This window comes from Arachis stenosperma, chromosome 2, assembly GCF_014773155.1.
Source record: "Arachis stenosperma cultivar V10309 chromosome 2, arast.V10309.gnm1.PFL2, whole genome shotgun sequence".
In the NCBI taxonomy this organism is placed as follows: Eukaryota; Viridiplantae; Streptophyta; class Magnoliopsida; order Fabales; family Fabaceae; genus Arachis; species Arachis stenosperma.
The window spans coordinates 117,824,350-117,845,287 of NC_080378.1; the positions used below are offsets into that span (position 1 = coordinate 117,824,350).

Genomic DNA, 20,938 nt, shown 5'->3' on the forward strand with positions numbered 1-20,938 from the left:
TAAAAATACTTGCCTCCACAATCTATAACATTCTATTGTTAAAAGTGTCAACTAAAAATACCTTAGAAATATAATTATTCATCTATCTCTTATGATTAGCTTAAACTTTTGAATTATGTTAATTTTTTTTAAATTAACAAAAATTAAAATCTAAATGTTTAGATCATAAAAATTTTAATATTATATTATAAAATTATTTTTTTAAAATTTAAACTAATATAAAACACATAAATTAAATAATTATATCTCTATCGAAAATACTCACCGTTTTTTTTTTTAAATCGTAAAACTTATTTCCTTTATCGATTCTAGGTTTTTTAGATTCAAGTTAAATTTCAGCTTTTATTTTTCGTAATATAAATATATTTATCTTTGATCTTTCGAATGGACATTCAGGGAAATTTCTTTCCTACATTGGAAAAGAAACTTGAAGCCTTTGGGTTTGACTTGACTTTGTCGGCAAGAGTGATTCTTCACGTTTAAAATGTCTTGGCTACCAAGATCAATTCATTGAATATATATTGATCTCTCAAATTTTTTCCACAAAAAGGTTCTCTACAATATATGTTAGTACATTATATTCTTTTCATAAAATTACCATTATATTTTAAAAATTCTAAATAAGAGAATACTAATTCAGAAGTATTAAATTAAAGATGGTATGATAAGAGGAAATAAAGAAAGTCAACAAGAAGTGAGAAAAGTGGCGCCAAGTGGGTTATTAGTGACTCAGTGTAGAGGAAAGTGATTTTGTTTTGTTTCAGTACCACGCAACCCTGCTAAACCTTCTTCAAAAAGCTTCTAGAATAATATATAATGTTAATAAATGCTATTTAAGTTTATAATTCAAGAAATGTGTGTCATATAAATATTACAAATGTTTGATAAAAAAAATTAATCAAAAATAGACTAATTTTTGTTATTGATATACCATGACGACAAATAATAATAATTGAATAAGATATCCATTAATTGTATAATAATAAATTAATAATAGTAAAAAGTATATTAATAATATTCAAATTATTTTACTAACTATTAAGGCAAAGATATATATTATCTGTTATTCTCTAGTATCATATCTTTACCAATTTTCAGTCTATTATACACATAATTCTTTTTATTTTTTTATTTTTTTGTTCTATGTAGTAAAAATAGTTAAAATATTTTTAATTTAAGAATAAAGTATTATTTTTGTCCTTAACGTTTGTGGTAAGTTCTTAAGTTGTTTCTAACGTTTCAATCGTCCTATTTAAGTTTCTAACGTTTTAAAATTGACTCAATATTGTCCTGCCGTTAGATAACTGTTAATAGAATTGACGGCGAAATAAAATTGAGATGATTTTGAAACGTTAAGAACTTAAATAAGACGAAAACGTTGAGGATAAAAACGATACATAGAAATAAATTTTAATTTTATTCTTTAATAATATCAATTTTTTCTGTACATAGTATTCAATTATTTTTTAACCACATCTAAACAAATTACACTTAATCAAATTACTTTCATTCTAAATAAATTTATTTTTTTATAATTTTATACTTTCATTCTAAATAAATAATGTAATGTGATTAGAATAAAAGTGTAAAATTATAAAAAAAATATAAGTAACGTGATTAAGCAATGAAAGTAAAATTACATTATTTAGAATGAAAGTATAAAATTTATTTATTTATAAAAAAATTACATTACTTTAAGTGTAAAATTATAAAAAAATTAATTTATTTAGAATGAAAGTGTAAAATTATAAAACAAATTATAAGTAATGTGATTAAGTAATGAAAGTAAAATTATATTATTTAAAATAAAATTATAAAATTTATTTATTTATAAAAAAATCACATTACTTTAAACATAAATTTATAAAAAAAATTAATTTATTGAGAATGAAAGTGTAAAATTATAAAAAAATATAAGTAATGTGATTAAGTAATGAAAGTAAAATTACATTATTTAGAATAAAAGTGTAAATATTATTTATTTATAAAAAAATTACATTACTTTAAGTGTAAAATTACAAAAATTAATTTATTTAAAATAAAAGTATAAAATTATAAAAAAATGATAAATAATGTGATTAAGTAATGATGAAAGTAAAATTATATTATTTAGAATGAAAGTGTAAAATTTATTTATTTATAAAAAAAATACATTACTTTAAGTGTAAAATTATAAAAATATAAATTTATTTAGAATAAAAGTAATGTGAAGTGTAATTTACTTAGATGTGATTAAAAAAAATTAAATATTATGTAAAAAAATTGATATTATTGAAGGATAAAATTAAAATTTATTTCTATTTATCATTTTTGTCCCCAACGTTTTTGTCCTATTTAAGTTTCTAACGTTTTAAAATCGTCTCAATTTTGTCTCGTCGTCAATTCTATTAACCGATCCCTAACGACAGGACAACATTTAGTCAATTTTGAAACGTTAGGGACTTAAATAGGACGATTGAAACATTAAGGACAACGTTGAGACTTACCCCAAATGTTGAAGACAAAAACGATATTTTACTCTTAATTTAATATTTATAATTTCACATATAACATTGTTCGTTGGTCGGCTCCTGAACAGGTCGGGTGGACAGAAGATGCAAAGGTGGATAGATGAGGGTGTCTTAGTCCTGGGTGCGCTGATCGAGGGTCTGCCGAGCTGGCGAGCACTTGAGTTGGTGAACGGACGAGGGGGGGTGCCACCTGCAAAGACACTCCGACGCTCAAGTCAGAAATCGTACAAGCAGGGGGAGTGATGTAGAAAGTGACGTACCTCGGGGGAAGAGCCAATCTTCCCCTTATATACATGTCAGTAGTGGGCCCCTTACGTGACAGGCCCATATTCCCAAGGACGCTGTCCTGCAGCACGTGTGCGGTCCGTACAGGAAGTGTGTCCGGGTCGGTTGTAGGGCGCGTGCCCGGGTCGGGTGTTACATGGGTCGGGTCGGCCCAAAGCTGGTTCTGGGCCGGGCCGTAACAGTGCCCCCACGCGCCAATGGTGGTCGTGGGAGCTACCAATGGCGTGTCGTCTCGTATCTCGTCTAGTCGGTTGCTCGTGGGGAGGACGTGCCCCCAAGGCGCGTCTCTTGGTTGTTCAAACAACCGTTTCATCGCCTCGTTTCCTGCGCCGGGCATTGAATGCTCATAATGGGGTGAAAAACCCCGTTTGAAAAGACCATTTTGCCCCCAGGCGTTTCGCGCTCTGGAGGCAGCTTTTAAACGAGCGGTTTTGGTATTTCTTCATTTTATGTACTTTTTTCGCACCCTCTATTCTCCCTTCTCCCTCCTTGCTACAAGGCTTTGCTGTGGTGCCTCCGTTCGGGTTTCTTGCATTTTGCCAGATTCAACCCCATCTTCCTCTCACCAATTCAGGTAATTTTTTCTGATCATCCTCCCTTTTATGCATTACTTCTGCATGCTTGTTATTTGGTTCTTTTGATGTTACTGCATAGCCTTAGTTGCGAGTAGACGTGTTAGGGGGGAAAGTACCATTCTAGGGTAGGCTTTTTCTCGTTCCTTTAGTCTTTTAGTCTTGTTTGTCGTTAGTCGGGAAGTCGTGGGGGGTGGTGTTTGTTTTCGGCCTGAGCAACCGATCTCTTAGACTAACTGGATGGTACCCCCATGTAGGTATGGCCCGCACGGTCTCCCGAGCATCCGTTAACCCGGCGGCTTACGACCAGTATGCTTGGGTCGTCTCATATGTAAGGGATTCACCCAACCAAATGAGCGAAGAGGAGCTCACCGAGTTCCGACAAGCCGGGTACTTGTGTGGCGGGACTGACGAGGAGGCCAATTATGACGCCTTCGTCCCGGCTGCTCACGAGCGGTTGTATGAAATCAACTTCCAACCCCGCCAGGTCGCCGACTGGATTTGGTTCTACAAGGCCATGTTCACTCAAGTCGGAGTTCGTATCCCGTTCTCAGCCTTTCAGATGGCGCTCTTAAACCGAATTTCTGTGTCACCGTCGCAGTTGCATCCGAACAGTTGGGCTTCGATCCGCTGTTTCGAGATGGTTTGTGAATATCTCGACCTGCCGGTCTCCGTAGATGTCTTCCTCTTTTTCTTCACCCTTACAAACCCTACCAAGCAGGGGAAACATAGGAAAGGGTTCATGTCCTTCCGGGCTGCTCAGGGTCGGAAGATTTTCGGCTTGTTCGAAGATTCTTACCACGGGTTTAAGGACAAGTATTTTAAGGTCCGTCCGGCCAAAGGTCGTCACCCCTTTTGGTTGTCCCTGGAAGGGGTACGGCTCATCCCGACTTATTGGAGCTTCGGGGCAGGAGCCAATAGTTTTATTAAGGTAGTTTATAAAAACATGTCGGCAGAAGATCAGCAGATTGCCAAGGTGCTAAACGCAGTTTTTGGGAAGAACCCAGTAAACCCCCACCTCCTCATGGGTGATCGGGATTCCGGTCGTAATTACATTTGTGAGAAGCTTTTTACTTTACCCTTTATTCTTTTTCCTTCTTGTTGGTATTATGTGACGACTAACCGACCTTCCGTGTTTTCCTGCAGTGGATATGTCTGCGTCCGTGACGGGTCTTCCCGACTTGTTCCAGACTTTCCTCGGCGGCGGTGATGAGGAGAGTGACGAGCAACCTGCCCCCGAGGGACCTGATGCTCCGGAGGACAAAGACGTTCCCGAGCAGAAATCCGCAACCGATGGGATCGGTACCTCGTCTCAGGGTGCCGCGGTCGAGAGTGGTAAGGCCGTCCATGCCTCCCCTGTCCACGAGGTGGTAGGAACTGAAGGTTCTGTTCCTGGTCCGGACGTTGAGGTGGAAGAGGTCCCCAACCCAAGAAAAAGAAAGAAGGCTTCCACGGCGTCGTCTAGCCCTGAGGGAGCCCTTACTGTTATGGAGAGGAATTTTAATGCAAGCGACTTCATAGATTCCCAGTTGATCCCTGGTACCGAGGAGTACTTCCAGGAGTCTTCTCTTGCCGCGCAGGCGAGGTGGATGTACCGTACCCTTTTGCGCGGTGCCGTGATAGCCCGGAAGGCCGAGTTTGAGCTAACCGGGATGGAGTCCCTCCGCCGAAGGTTGGAATCTGCTGGGAGAGCAAATAATGAACTAAAAGGTGAAGTTGAAACTCTCCGGCAGCAATTGACTCAATCTTCGGAAAAACTGGATGCTGCCGAGAAGAAGGCCACCACTGCCGAGCAGAAAGCTACTGCCGCCGAACAGAAGGCAACGGATGCCGAGAAGAAGCTGAAAGAGTCGGTCGCGACGGTTGAACGTTTAACCGAGCGCGAAATGGCTCTGGAGGGTCAGGTCGGCGAGGCGCAAAAGCGCGTGGCCGAAGTTGAGAAAGAGAAGCAGGCCGTGGAGGCCGAACTGTCGACATGGAAGGCTAAGTACAAGGACGTCGTCAAACAGGGCAGGGGCGCGATCCTGGCTACCGAGGAAGCCCTTAAAGCACAAGTCAAAATTATTGCCCCTGAGTTCGATACGTCGGCGATTGGTGTCCGCAAGGTCATCCATGACGGCAAGGTTGTTGATGCCTCCACGAAATGACCCTTCAGTTCCTGTTTAGCCGCTTTCTTTTGACTTGTAAACTATTTTAGTCTTTGCCGTTTTTGGCTTTTGTGAACTATTTGATGTTAGCCGTTTTACTTTTGGCTCGTGAACAATGACCTTTTTGGTCGTTTGCCCGTGTTGTCGATATAAATCTTACTTATCTGAGTGCGTTATCATTTTTAACCGTTTTGGTTTATATTTGTCGTTTTCCGGCATGCTTGCGTTATCGTTCCTATTAACCGTTTTTGGTTTGAAGTCGCTTAGACCGGCGGCCCATGGCCTTTCGTGTAGTTGTTTGTTACAACGGTGTTTGACGGCTTCCCGGGGTGATCAGTCCCGGGTCGCACGTCGTTGTCAGTCGTGACAAGGTGATTTATCTGAAAAAATGGAGGTAAAATAGAATGGAGAATTTGCACAAGTGTATCTTATTCGGTATCCACATAAAAGACTTGCAAGTTACTATGAAGTTCAAACGACAAATTAACTACTTAGCTAGATTAGTCGGCAGGTCGCTCCGTCCTCTAGGAGTAGAATCTTCTAAGGTTGTCCGCATTCCAAGTTCTCGGGACTTCCTTGCCGTCGAGCCTTTCTAGTTTGAATGCTCCTTTTCCCATCACTTTCTTGACTCTATATGGGCCTTCCCAGTTAGCCGCCAGCTTGCCTTCTCCGGGGGTCGGCAGGCCGATATCATTTCGCCTCAGGACGAGGTCGTTTGGCTCGAATTCCCTTTTGAGCACTTTGGTGTTGTAGCGGAGCGCAACTCTTTGTTTTAGCGCCGTTTCTGTCAAGTGGGCCATTTCTCGGGCTTCTTCTATCAGGTCCTTTTCTACGGCTTCCTCCACCCCTTTCAAAAGAAGTCGTGGGCTCGGTTCTCCGATTTCTACGGGTATTACCGCGTCCACCCCGTACGTTAACCGGAAAGGGGTTTCCTTGGTGGAGGACTGCTCGGTCGTTCGGTAAGACCAGAGAACTGATGCCAGCTCGTCGGCCCAAGCACCCTTTTTGTTGTCCAACCTCTTCTTTAGCCCTGAAAGGATAACCTTGTTGGCGGACTCCACTTGTCCGTTCGTCCGAGGGTGTTCTACCAAAGAGAACTTTTGCCTTATACCTAGGCCGTTGAGAAATTCTGTGAACTTTTTGTCGGCAAATTGTGTGCCGTTGTCCGAGATGACGACTTCTGGTATCCCGAACCGTGTTATCACCTGCCTCCACATGAATTTTCTGCAATTGGCAGAGGATATGCTAGCCAATGGTTCGGCTTCTATCCATTTGGTATAGTAATCAATTGCCACTATGAGATATTTGACCTGCCCAGGGCCGACGGGAAAGGGCCCCAAGAGGTCGATTCCCCACTGTGCGAACGGCCGGGAGGTCGTCAGCAAGCTCAACTCGTTTGCCGGTGCCTTGGCAAAGTTGGCGTTCTGTTGGCACTTTATGCACTTTTTGACAAACTCTTTGGAATCTGCCATCATCGACGGCCAGTAGTACCCAGCTCGGATCAACTTTCTTGCTAGGGCTTTTCCTCCGATGTGGTGCCCACAGCAGCCCTCGTGGACTTCCCTGAGGACGTAGTCCGTTTGGTCGGGGTGCAGGCACTTCAGTAGGGGTTGGCTGAGCCCCTTTCTGAATAGCTGTCCTTGGATGACGGCGTATTTGGCCGCTTCCCTCCTTAATTTCACCGCTTCCTTTTCGTCAGCAGGGACTTGGCCGTGTTCTAGGTAGTTTGTGATGGGGTCTAGCCATGAAGAACTTAGGGTTGTTGTGTGTAGTACAATTGCAGGTTCCCTTGTCATGCCTTGGATGAGAGACCGGTTTCCCTCCCCTGGCTTCGTGCTGGCTAACTTTGATAGGAGGTCTGCTCGTGTGTTCCTTTCTCTGGGTACATGCTGGACCGTGACCTCGTCGAACTTTTGGCTCAAGCTCTTGACCTTTTCCAAGTACTTCTGCAACAAGGGGTCCTTGGCTTGGTAGCTGCCGTTTACTTGGGAAGTGACGACTTGGGAATCGCTGCATACTTCCAGCCTTTTTGCGCCGACCTCTGCTGCTAGGGTCAAGCCTCCTATGAGGGCTTCGTATTCTGCTTGGTTGTTCGAGATGGGAAACTCGAATCTGACCGACTGTTCGTATACGACCCCGTTTGGACTTTCTAGGATGATCCCGGCTCCTCCGAAGGTCTGGTTGGAGGCTCCGTCTACATGGAGCTTCCACCGTGTACCCATGTCTTCGCCTGGGTCTCCTGTTATTTCAACCAAAAAATCCGCCATGGCCTGCGCCTTGATGGCTTGCCGGGGTTCGTACCGTATGTCATATTGGGAGAGTTCGATGGACCAAGTCATCATTCTTCCCGCCAGGTCGGGTTTTTGGAGAACTTGCCGGATCCCTTGGTCCATTCTGACGACCACTTGGTGACTCTGGAAGTACTGTTTTAATCTCCTCGAGGAAGTCAGGAGTGCTAAGGCTAGCTTTTCCAATTTGCTATATCTTAACTCTGCTCCTTGTAGGGCCCTGCTTATGAAGTAGACTGGTTGTTGGGTCCTCCCGTCTTCCCGCACTAGTACTGCGGCCAGGGCGTCGCTTGTTATAGCGAGGTACAGGTACAGTGGTTCCCCATCCCTTGGCTTCCCGAGAACGGGAGGTGCCGCTAGGATTTCCTTGAAGTGTTGAAAGGCTTCTTCGCACGCGGGTGTCCACTCAAACGCCATCCCTTTCTTCATGAGGTTGAAGAATGGCAGGGCCTTGGTCGCCGAGGCTCCGAGAAACCGGGAAAGTGATGTCAATCGCCCTGCCAACCTCTGGACATCCTTGACACAGCCTGGGCTCTTCATCTGAAGTATTGCCTGGCATTTCTCCGGGTTGGCTTCTACCCCTCTCTGAGTTATCATAAATCCCAGGAATTTGCCGGCTTCCATGGCGAAGGCGCACTTGAGGGGGTTCAGCCTCATACCATGTTGACGAAGGGACGCAAACACACTTGCCAGGTCGTTTAGGAGATCGTCAGGTCGTGTTGTTTTTGTCAGGATGTCGTCCACGTAGACTTCGACCGTTTTCCCTATGAGGTCGTGGAATATCCTGTTCATCAGCCTTTGATATGTCGCCCCTGCATTTTTCAAGCCAAACGGCATTACCTTGTAGCAGAAAGTTCCTCCTGGCGTTATGAACGCCGTTTTGTCTTCGTCTGGTCGGTGCATCGGTATCTGGTTGTAACCGGAGTAGGCGTCCATGAAACTCAGATACCGGTACCCCGCCGCGGCGTCGACGAGTGCATCTATGTTGGGGAGGGGGAAGCAATCTTTGGGGCATGCTTTGTTGAGGTCAGAGTAGTCCACGCACATTCTCCATCTGCCATTGTGTTTTTCACCAATACCACGTTTGAGAGCCACGTCGAGTAGTCCACTTCTCGTATGAAGCCTGCTTCTAGGAGGCCGGCCGTTTGCTTGGCTACCTCCTCTGCTCTTTCCGCCGACATCTTTCTCCTTCGTTGAGCCACTGGGCGTGCTTCCGGCTTGACGGCTAGGTGGTGTGAAATGATTTGTGGATCAATGCCCGGCATGTCGGCTGGCGTCCATGCGAACAGGTCCTTGTTGGCCCTTATCATTTCAATCAAAGGCTCCTTCAACTCATGCGGGAGGTTCTTGTTAACGAATGTGAATCTTTCCCCTTCGTCACCGATGCTAAATTTCTCCAGGTCCCCTTCTGGTTTCGGCCTCGGGTTGTCCTCTACTCTGGCATCGAGGTCGGCTAGGAATACGCCGGATGCTTCCTTGGACTTCTTTCTGAGGGAAAGGCTGGCGTTGTCGCAGGCGACCGCCGTTTCGAGGTCTCCTCTTATGGTCCCTATGGATCCATCATCGGTGACGAACTTCATAACTAGTAGCTTGGTGTTGATTATGGCCTCAAAATCATTGATTGTCTTCCTTCCCAAGATGATATTGTAGGCTGTGGAGTCTCGGAGGATCACGAATTCGGCCATCGCCGATCTTCGGCCTTGCATCTGTCCTACCGAGATCGGTAGGGAAATGACTCCGTCTGGTTTGATGAAGTGGTCGCCTAACCCGATAACCCCGTGCTGGTGGGTCGTCAGGTCGGCATCCTTCAGCCCCAGTGCGTCGAACACGTTTCGGAACATGATGTTTGAGTCGGCCCCAGTGTCGACAAGGATCCGTTTGACGAGGCCGGTTCCTACTCTGGCCGTGATGACCATGGGAGGGTTTTCCGGGGCGTCGCTGAACCATTGATCTTCTGGGCCGAAAGAAATGGACGGGGGTTTTTTGGTACTCTGCACTGGTGAAGATGAGATCGCCAGAACCTTGGCGTCTTTCTTGTGTGCCGACCGGGATTTTGGTGCAGTGTTCTTTGCCGTTACCACGTTTATCACCGTGAGGCCGTGGTCTCTGTCTTCAGGCTCTTGTCGCCGCTTGACCGGGCGTGTCTTGCCTTCCTCGTCCTGGTCGCGATAACGCCTTCTCGGCTCCCTGATGAGATGGGAGAACGCTGCCAGCTTTCCTTCCCTTATCGCTTGCTCTAATGCATCCTTCAAGTCGAAACAGTCCTGCGTTTGGTGGCCATATCCCTTATGGTAATCACAATAAAGGTTCTTGTTTCCGCCTGTGCGGTCCTTGAGTGGTCGGGGCTTCGGGAGAATTCCTTTCTCCGCAATTTGTTGGTAGACTTCCATGATGGGGAGGGTGAGTGGAGTGTAGTTAGTAAATTTCCCCACTCGAGGGAACGGTCTAGGTGCTTTGTTTGGCACCTCCTCCCTGGCCTTTTCTTTCGCCCTCTCCCCGTCGCCACCGAACTGACGAGCCTGGCCGTAACCGGACTGCCGCTTATTGGCAGCCACGACTCGGCTGACTTCTTCATCGTTTATGTATTCTTTGGCCACCGTTTGGATTTCATGCATCGTCCAAACCGGTTTCGTTGTAAGGTGCTTTCGGAAGTTCTCGTTAAGGAGGCCGTTCGTCAGGCAGAGACTGGCCACCGAATCGGTTAAGCCGTCGATTTCCAAGCATTCGTCGTTGAACCGATCTAAGTACCTCCTGGTCGGCTCTCCCTGTCTTTGGGTTACCCCGAGAAGGTTGATAGGATGCTTGGCCTTTGCTATTCGCGTTGTGAATTGAGCCAGGAATGCGCGGCTGATGTCTGAGAAATTGTAGATAGAACCTTGAGGGAGGCCGTTAAACCATTTGATCGCTGGTCCTGCTAAGGTCACCGGGAAGGCACGGCATCTCACTTCGTCGCCTACTCCCTCTAGATTCATCCTGGCCTCGAAGGCCGTCAGGTGTTCTAGAGGGTCTTGAGTTCCGTCGTACCTTATGTCCGTTGGCTTGTCGAAGTGTTTCGGCAGCCGGACCTCGAGGATAGATCGGTGGAACGGGGTGGCGCCCATTATCACAGGTTGTCGTGTTCTTCCGTCTTCGCGACCTCTTGTCGCTCGATGGGTCGGTCTGCCTCGAGAGTAGATGATCGTGTCATTTCGTCTCCTCATTATGGGTGACTCCTCCCGCGAACTCTCTGCCTCCGTCCGCGGGCGGCTTCGGTAAGAGTCTTCCTCCTCGCTTCCGGGAGACGGGGTATAGCTCGGATCGGTAGAGCGTCCGTCCCGCTCCCTGTCGGCAAGCTGCCGCTCCAGGTTCTGGACTCGGTGGCGCAGCTCTTGCATTATTATGGCGCTATCGCCGCCTGTTCCTCCAAATGGTCGTGTCCCCGTGCGTCGATGGGGGGACCTTCGCCGCCCCCCTTGCGAGGCGACGGAGGCTGCCCCCTCCGCTCCGGCAGCCCGGCCTTGGTCGCCAAGACCCAGTACAGCTTCCATTTAGACTTCCCCACAGACGGCGCCAATGTTCGTTGGTCGGCTCCTGAACAGGTCGGGTGGACAGAAGATGCAAAGGTGGATAGATGAGGGTGTCTTAGTCCTGGGTGCGCTGATCGAGGGTCTGCCGAGCTGGCGAGCACTTGAGTTGGTGAACGGACGAGGGGGGGTGCCACCTGCAAAGACACTCCGACGCTCAAGTCAGAAATCGTACAAGCAGGGGGAGTGATGTAGAAAGTGACGTACCTCGGGGGAAGAGCCAATCTTCCCCTTATATACATGTCAGTAGTGGGCCCCTTACGTGACAGGCCCATATTCCCAAGGACGCTGTCCTGCAGCACGTGTGCGGTCCGTACAGGAAGTGTGTCCGGGTCGGTTGTAGGGCGCGTGCCCGGGTCGGGTGTTACATGGGTCGGGTCGGCCCAAAGCTGGTTTTGGGCCGGGCCGTAACAAACATCTATAATTTCATACTCATAATATTCATATTTTTATATATACAATGTCTATAACAATAAATTTTTAGTATTAATATTACCCAATTTTAAGATATGTATTTTTAAAATTATTTTATATGTGCGTTAATAGATCATAATTTTAAAATTTTTTACTTGATATTTGTATGTATATTTATTTATTGATTTTAATCTAATCAATTAATAATTATATTTAATAATTCATTTCATAATTTTCTTTCATATTTTATTATTTTATAATACATAATATATATATATATATATATATATATATATATAAATTGTATAGTAAAAGTTATTAAACTATATTTAATTTAACATGCATAATTTTATATGTATAACATTTATAACTTTAAACTTATAACATTCATAATCTATAAATTGAAATTGATTTGTTATTATTTATTTTGTAAGTCATAAACCAACAATATTTTTATATTTTTTATTTTTAATAAGCTGAGACTAACAAATTTGAGATTTTAGATTTTTTTATAAAATGTATTGTATGTGATAATTTAAAAATATTTTTTAGAGTTAATGATATAAAAATTTAAAATTTTAATTTAAAATAAAAATTATATAATTGTAGATGTAATAAACTAATTAATAATAAGAGAGAAATTTAAGATTTGATTCTCATAAAATTTAAATTGATTCTCACTTTTCTATCTACTACTCTTGACATTTTTATCTCTTTTACTGAGTTTTACTATATATTTTCTCTAATGTTAAATGTTTTTTATTTTTAACATGTGTAATTAAGATGTATTGCCAATCTGATTATTCTCTCTTTTTACTAATCACTTCTACTCAATTTTACTATATAAAATATCATTCATGCCCGTTTAATTTATCTCTTCATAGAGTTCAAACTTTAAACTTTGAATTTTACCCCAATTCTGGATTATTCTTTCAATACATTGGCCTATGTATTTCCAATGTTCAATGAGGGTAGGAATATATGTATACGTGGAGATTAATAATTAATAATTAATCACAATTCACATGCGTGTAGTGCTGTACGCGTTGACGCGTTGTGACTAGTGTAGTGTTAAATGCATGGACGATGAAAATCTCAGTTTAATTTTGAACTACGAGATAAAATTACTCTACTAGTCTACTTAATTATTGGCCGTTTTCGTTGATTACAAATTTCCAATTTACGATGAAACCAAGTTCATCATCATGTGTGCCTTTTCATCCTCAAATAATAATCAGCCTAAAAAGCTATGTTTGTTTACAGAAACAGGACATTAAAATAGGGATATTGAGACACAAAATTGTGTTTGGTAGAAGAGACATAGACAGAGATAATATGTCCAGAGACACTGAATTAGTATATTTTGTGTCCATCCTAACAGGAAGAACACAGAAACACTAACAAGGGACACAACTTATTTTTTATTTTTCTTTCATTATTTTTGTTAATTTTTCATAATTATATTTTTTATTATTATATTTTTCATCTCAAATTTTTTTATGGAAAAAAATAAGAATAAATTGAATTTTCATAATTTGTTCTAGTTTATTACCAAACAGAATACAAAAACACAAAATTTTGTGTCTCTATCCATCAATATCTTGTCTTGTCTTGTTCTCAATGTCTTGTCCTATTCTTGGAAACAAACACAGTCTTATTGTTTTTAACAAGTGTCATATTTTCAATAAATTAAGTCATTAAAGAATATAAATAAATCTTTATAATAAAGTTAAATTAAATTAAATTTATTGTTTTCAAGGCTGTGAATTAACTTATGCAATGGAAATAATGATTTCTATTTTCTATTATTTTTTAAAAATAGATTATTAATTGACAAATACTTTAGATAAAGAGTAATTATTTAAGTTCACCCTTAAAATTTTTAAAATTAGACAGTTTGATCTCTTATATTTTAGAATACACAAAATAAGTTTACCTTTAATATTTATTTTCGTTACAATTTTGTCTTTCTCTAATCTAATTCAAAAAGTGATATATAAATCAATCTTTAAAAAATTTTAAAATTTTAAAATTTTTAAAACAGTAATTTCAATTAAATAAATCAAATCTAAAAAAACAATAATATCAGACAAAAATAAATATTAAAAATTTGGTATTTTAAAGGATTTATCTAACATGTATCTTTATTATTAATAAAAAAATTTAAATAATTTCATTTAATAAATACAAAAAAAATTATATTAAAAATTTAAATTTTTTATATTTTCAAAAAAAATTAATTTATAAATTTAACATGCGCCTTAAACTTAAGACAGGTAATAAATAAACCCTATTTTAAAATCTGGATAACTAAAATGTCCCACTTAAGATAACGATTTGGGTAATTAAGCATGTTTTATAAGACCGAAGTTCTACCTTGTCGCTTTAAGTTACTGAATCAGCAAATGAGAAATACAGTTAGGTTCTAGAAATGGAGGTTTACTTTCGGGTTGAAACAATTGTGAAGTTCACATGGACCATAGAAAATTTCTACGAGTTAGTAGAATGCAGGGAGCTCCACTCCGAAACCTTCTTCACTGGGTCCTATGCATGGTATATATTATTTCAATTTATATGCATGCATGCACTTTCAAAGTTTTCATTCATTTTTTTTTTAATCTATCAATAACCATTTTTAACGATTCCTTTAAATCTGATTATTGTAGGCGGATTATGATAACCCCAAAAGCTGCCAACACCGGAAAAGGCTTGTCAATTTATTTGGATGCTGTGGACATTGCTAATGCCAAAACCAGATATGCTGGTTTCAAGTTGTCTCTAATTAATGAATTCTGTCGCAAAAAGACCAAAACTAGGACAAGTATCTTTCTTAATTTTTTTTAGCAATGCTAAGTAATTATTATTATTATTTTTTACACGAAAGAGATGTAGTTTATATTTATATTTATCAAAATTTTGCAGGCATAAATCGATATTGTTTATGGCTATATTTTTTTAGAATTTATATGCATAAATTATTAAATTTATTTGTTAAAGATAATTTAATATTTATTTTGATTAAATAATAGTTAAATATACTAAAAATTGCTGATTTTTAATTTTTTTTTCCTCTTCACTTTCAATTGCTTGAAATATGTGGTATCATGTTGCTGTTCAGCTTCAATTATGTGTACTATTCTTATGAATATAGGGTTTTCATTTGAAGTATAAATAATTATATTTCTACATGATTTAATTTGCAAATACTAGCATTTATTACCAGAGGATTCATATATTAGACACCGTGCGTTTATAGAATTTAATTTAATTTTCTCCAAATTTATTGTCATTATTTTATACCATTATTTTTACTACTTTTAACGTATGATTTTATTTTTGCAGAGAACAAGCACTTGTTCAGCTCAGAGAACGTTAAATTTGGTTACAAATCGTTTATATCTTCAGATGAATTTCTAAGTCCTAACAATGGGTTTCTTGTGGATAACACATGCACAATTGTTGCTGAGGTTTTTGGATATGATGATCAAAATACAGATACTAATGATGATGACGACGAACATGATGATGAAAATACAGATACTAATGATGATGATGATGATGATGATGATGATGATGATGATGATGAAGAAGAAGATGATGATGATGACTCTCCTAAGGATACTGTGTTAGTGGAATTCAAGGGTCTATGCAGAATAGAGAAAGAGTTTGTTCAATTGTTGGAAAAAGTATGTTCAAAGCGTCCAAATCTTGTTGAAAGCCATAGGAAGAGGAACATGAGTCAAAAGTTCAATGAATGGTCATTCACAATATTAGGGAAAGTGTTACAATTTCTTAAGACTAAGAAAGTAAAGGACATGATGAATGATGATGCTTGTAAAGAGCTTCAAGATTTGTGGGAGGAACTTGAGATAGCTAAGTTTGATGATTTGAGTTGGTTGAAGGAACATGTTGAATCTGCATTGGGTATGAAGAATCATATGGAGAGAGGGATGAAGGTGAAAAGGCTTAAGGGTAATGTAGTTGCTCTAGAGGGTGAGGTGAAGAGCCTCAAAGAAAAAATGATTGTTGCAGAGAGAGATCTTGAAAAAGCAAGAAGTGAATTAGTGAAAGAGGAAGAAGGCTTTGTAGCTAGAGATTTGAATGATGAACTAGCATGCATGTGAAATACTCTAATCGCATATAATATATCTATTCCCATGTCCTCCACTATTTTATGTCCCTTATTTTTTCCTCTCATAGTAAACAACTGGCCGCATCTTCTTTTTTTTTGTTTCTTTTTTCAGTTTTGATCACATTATTTTCATTAGTTTATACACACTAGCCCCTATATATAAAAAGAATCACTTATAAGGAGCCAATATAAACTTTTCCATATAAAAATATTACTATTCTTACTTTATTTTGAAGTGCCAAGAGAAAAACTTTCTATTATTGTTATTAATTAGGGAAAGTATGAGGAGCTAATGGAATATTTATACAATATGCACAATGGAGGTTTATAGAATATTAGAGATATTAGTGTTACCTTTTACCATTAACTGAAGCTTTTGGGATGAGTGGTATCATAATATAGTATTAGAGCGCTAGATCCGAAAAGTCAAGAGTTCGATTCTTGGTGAACCCACCCCAAAAATCAGTTTATTTTGTCTCCCTAGCGGCCAATTAATTATTATATGTCGTTTCATTGAAGCAGCTCGTAATCGTATATATATATACGGAGTTCAAACATCAAATAAACTCTGGATTTTACCCAATTCTGGATTACTTTTCATATATATATATAAAACAACATTCTATATATATTTCAAATGTTTAGATCTGATAGGAATATGTAAGATTAATAATTAATCACAATTCACAAGTAGTGCCGTAGTGTAGTTGTTTTCGATGCATGGGAAATGAACATCTCAATTTTGAACTACGAGAAAATTACTCTACTTAACTATTGAAGGCATTTTCATTTATTACAAGTTTTCAATTACGATGAAACCAAAGATAATTGCTTCCTGTATTCATCAGATTTTTTTTAAAAAAAAAACAAGAGTCATATTTTCAATAGAATTATTAATAGTTAAGAGTATAAATATTTATAGTAAAATTAAAATAAATTAAATTTATTAATTTTTCAAGGCAATAAATTAAATAAGATGCAACGGAAATCATAATTTCATTTTTTTTTAAAGGAAAAAGAAAATTTGATGATTAGTTGAAAAATGTTTAAAAAATCAATGGGGGTGGCAATTATTCTCTTTTAATAATGGTTTATCTAAAAGGCATTGCCATTAATTAAAGGAACAAGAAATTAAAAGTTTACCTAAAAAAACGTTACATTTCAAGTATCAAGTTACGCAGCTTATTAGGTTGTTCCACTCACATATATAAAACAAGATAACCCCGAAGCTTCGCTTCTTAACAAAAGTCTTTACTTAATTATAAGGAAATGTTGAATCAAGAAGCAAACCTGGAAACAGTTGTGAAGTTCACATGGACTATAAACAACTTCTCTCAAGAACTGAAGAACTGCAAGATGCTCTATTCTCAGACGTTCTTCGCTGGTGCTAATCCATGGTACGGTGCTTGCAACTGAATAATTAACTCCTACTTTAATATTTGGAGTGCTTTAATTTTTTTACTTTTTTTTTAATCATGTTTAGGAGGCTATTGTTATACCGTGAAGGTGACGACGACGAGGACGAAGATTACGAAGAAGAAGAAGAAAAAGGATTGTCAATTTATTTTGTTGCTGTGGATTCTGCTATTCATGTTGAGCGGATCCTATATTGTTCAAGATTCAAGTTGTCTTTAATTAATCAAGTTGATTGCAAAATGACGAGAACCAAGACAACTAGTAAGTGACCAACATTTTTTTTTTTAATTTTGTGATTGTCAATTTATTTTTTTTAGCCAGCAACTTTTATATTTTGTAATCATCAATTGGTCATCGGTGAGAGATTACATCCAATGGTGGAAGATCACTCATCTTTCTTTTGATGGTTAAATGTTGACAACAAAACACAAAAGTTAGCGCCTCCTAAACTTTTCCTTTTTAAAAACACATCATCCATATACTTTTCCTTATTGTTATGAAGGGCATGTTTATTTGATTGAGTGTAAAAAACTTGTATGAAAATTTGCTTATAAGAATATCGTGGAATCATGCACCGATATAGATGCTCCGACGATGATCATTCAAAAAATCATATCTTATTATTCTTTTTTCATTATCAAAAATTTCAAACTAAAAAGGTCACCTTATAGCCGGAGAACTAACTATTTGTTAATAAATAATATAAATTATACAAAAATTTTATTTATATTTTAAAAATTAATCACTAAAATCAGTCATATTATATTTAATTTATTTTTAATATGTATTTTATATTTTTATATTTTATCAATGACTAATTTTAATATATCTATATTTGGCCCAGTTAAAAATCATATTGCTTGAAATTGTGATATATTGTGTTAAGATATGACTTTAGTTTTCTTTAAACCCTATCAGCCACACTGATAATACATTAAATACTACAAGACTAAGTCATTAATCTACTTAAGCTTAGTTACACAAATAATATTGATTAATCTAGTATTTATTCTCATAACCTACATTCAATTTTATATTATTCTTCCTAATTCACATTGTCACCTACCGAACTCCATAGCATGCATTCCCATTAATTCATAATGTCATTTTCATTACTACATTATGAAGAGATAGTATTCAATAATCTTAATACAATTTATCGTCATCAAAAGAATTTCTTACCTTTAATTTGTTTTGTCATTTTTCCAGGTGATGATATCTGTATTGATTTCTTAAAAAGCCATGTTAGAATGGGTTATTCATCGTTCATAACTTTTGACAAATTTCTCGACTCCAAAAATGGGTTTCTTGTAAACGACTCGTGCGTCATTGTTGCCGAAGCTTCTGTGAATAACAATGCCTCGCTTGGGAGCAGGTTAATAGATTTAAATGGTGGAGGGAAAATCGGAAAAGTTCATCTTGAATTGCTCGATAAAGCATGTTCAAAGCACCCTTCTCTTATTGAAAGCCTTATAAAGAGTAGCCAAAGGTTCATTGAAGGGGGATTCACAGCTTTGGGAAGAGTTCTGCATTTTCTCAAGACTAAGAAAATGAAGGATATGATGAATGACGATGCTGCTCGTAAAGAGCTTCAAGATTTATGGGATGAAGTTGAGAAAGTTGGATTTGATGATTTGACATGGCTTGAGCCTCATGTTAGATCAGCATTGAGTATGAAAGATTATATTCAGAGAGAAGAGATAGTGACAAAGCTGAAGGGAAATGTGGTTGATCTTGAAGACAGGTTAAAGAGGGCAAAAAGGGAATTGGAAATTGCTGAGAAAGACTTTGATAAGAGAGATTTGAATGATGCATTAGCTCATGGAATATCCTATCTGTAATGTATGACACAAATTATGGACTTTTTTGGCTTACTATCTTGGTTGAAACGAAATTAGAACATTGCTATTTCTAGCTTCTAATGTATGTTCTTCTAATGAAATTAAACAACTTGCTATTTCATCCTTTAATTTCCTTATTGTGATTTTGTCTTTCTGAATTATATTATTCATTTATTTTTTAATGTCCCTACCTTATGAACGACCTTCTATAGGTTCCATTATTTTTTTCTTTTCCATTTTTGACTTTCTATAGGTTTTATTATTTTTTTTCTTTTCTGTTGAGTTAAATTACAATTCTGTCCCCAAAATTTAAAATTAAACTCAATAATTTTTAAAATTATAATTGAATCAATTTTTTTAAAATTTTCTTACTATAATAAAAGTCTAAAAAACTAATTAGGATATATAGCCAATTTAAAATCAATTAGTTAAAAATAGTTTTTATTCTTAATTTTAAAATTTAAAAAATTAGGATAAAGAGGGTTGTTTTTTTTTTTATAATATACTTATCTTTTAACTAGTTAATTCTGTTTTAGCTTTCTAGTTGGTTTCTTAGTAGGATGGACTGTTTTGATCAAATTTTTTTTTGACATTGGTTTATATTTTTATTTTTTATCTTGAGTTTCTTAAATAATGAGTTTTTGTTAATAATCTAATTAAGTAGAGTGTAATATTGGAAAGAAATTAATTAAAAAATACAAACTTTTGTTAACAATTAAATTTATTGAACTTTGCTAATTAATTGAGAAGAATTAGGTCTTTCCACTCTTTCGTCTAATTTTAACTTTTTTGTTGGTGTTTTGTCTTTTATTCATATCTTCTTCAGTAGAGGCCCAATTTACCTTTACGTCTATATGCATTAAACTATTTGGATCAGTGGTAATTTTGTCAAATTGTAATAATACCACTCTATTATCTTTGAAAAAAAATAATTGGAATTTCAATGTATTGAATTGAATGCATTCGAAATCACAGTGAATTTCTGCTTTTGATGATTTATTAATACTTTTGATAAACCATCTAATAATAATAAAGATAGAAATTATCACGTCAGACATATTGGGAAGTAATTCTCGCATATCGTAAACTTGTGTCAAAATGGTATTAAAGACGTTCATAAGTCATAACCTCTTCGAAATTCACAACTATAATAACATGGGGTTTAATTTCTTTATTCCCTTTCAATTGTTATTATTAATTAATATGTTGTTATATTGAAGTAGCTAGCTAGTATTGAGTTCAAACTTAAACATTGAATTTGACCCAATTCTGGATTATTCTTTCAATACATTTGACCTGTATATTTCCAATGTTCAATGACTAGTTGGGTAGGAATTTGTATAGATTAATAATTAATTAATCACAATTCACAAGTTGTGCTGTAGTGTAGTTTCTAATGCATGGACCATGATTAAGATCTCAGTTTTGAACCACGGAAAAATTACTCTACTTAATTATTAGCCACTTCTATTGATGATATAAATTTTCAATTTATTATAAAACAAAAAGGGCATTTCTTCATATACTCATGCATGTGTGCTTTTTTTATTCCCAAATAATAATAATCAGACTTTTATTGTTCTTAAAAAGGGTTTAAGGCAGTAAAATTAAGTTAATTAATTAATTTAAGAATATAAATCTTTATTTATAGTAAGATTAAGTTAAATTAATTTTTAGGGCATTGAAATAAATGTGATGCAATGAAAAATTGAAAATAATATTTAAAAAAAACTATAATTAATTAACAAGTACTTCAAAACAATAAGTGGA

General features: G+C 37.6%; 4 protein-coding genes across 4 annotated transcripts; 2 read left to right on the forward strand and 2 right to left on the reverse strand.

Annotated features, from left to right (window-relative positions):
- Window positions 1–6,038: 6,038 nt before the first annotated feature.
- Window positions 6,039–7,781, reverse strand: LOC130963570 (uncharacterized). Its single transcript, XM_057889672.1, has 3 exons — window positions 7,446–7,781; window positions 6,825–7,358; window positions 6,039–6,719 (listed from the first exon to the last, which is right to left on the reverse strand). The coding sequence occupies exons 1-3, from the start codon at window positions 7,779–7,781 to the stop codon at window positions 6,039–6,041; spliced, it is 1,551 nt and encodes a 516-aa protein (XP_057745655.1).
- A 962-nt stretch (window positions 7,782–8,743) lies between these two features.
- Window positions 8,744–11,329, reverse strand: LOC130963571 (uncharacterized). Its single transcript, XM_057889673.1, has 2 exons — window positions 8,882–11,329; window positions 8,744–8,782 (listed from the first exon to the last, which is right to left on the reverse strand). The coding sequence occupies exons 1-2, from the start codon at window positions 11,327–11,329 to the stop codon at window positions 8,744–8,746; spliced, it is 2,487 nt and encodes an 828-aa protein (XP_057745656.1).
- Window positions 11,330–14,210: 2,881 nt separating this feature from the next.
- On the forward strand, window positions 14,211–15,903 carry LOC130963572 (uncharacterized). The gene is made up of 4 exons (XM_057889674.1): window positions 14,211–14,332; window positions 14,446–14,600; window positions 15,122–15,246; window positions 15,421–15,903. Exons 1-4 carry the CDS (start codon window positions 14,211–14,213, stop codon window positions 15,901–15,903), a joined length of 885 nt encoding a protein of 294 aa, XP_057745657.1.
- A 1,277-nt stretch (window positions 15,904–17,180) lies between these two features.
- LOC130963573 (MATH domain and coiled-coil domain-containing protein At3g27040-like) lies at window positions 17,181–19,168 on the forward strand. The gene is made up of 3 exons (XM_057889675.1): window positions 17,181–17,308; window positions 17,395–17,588; window positions 18,537–19,168. Exons 1-3 carry the CDS (start codon window positions 17,181–17,183, stop codon window positions 19,166–19,168), a joined length of 954 nt encoding a protein of 317 aa, XP_057745658.1.
- Window positions 19,169–20,938: the final 1,770 nt, after the last annotated feature.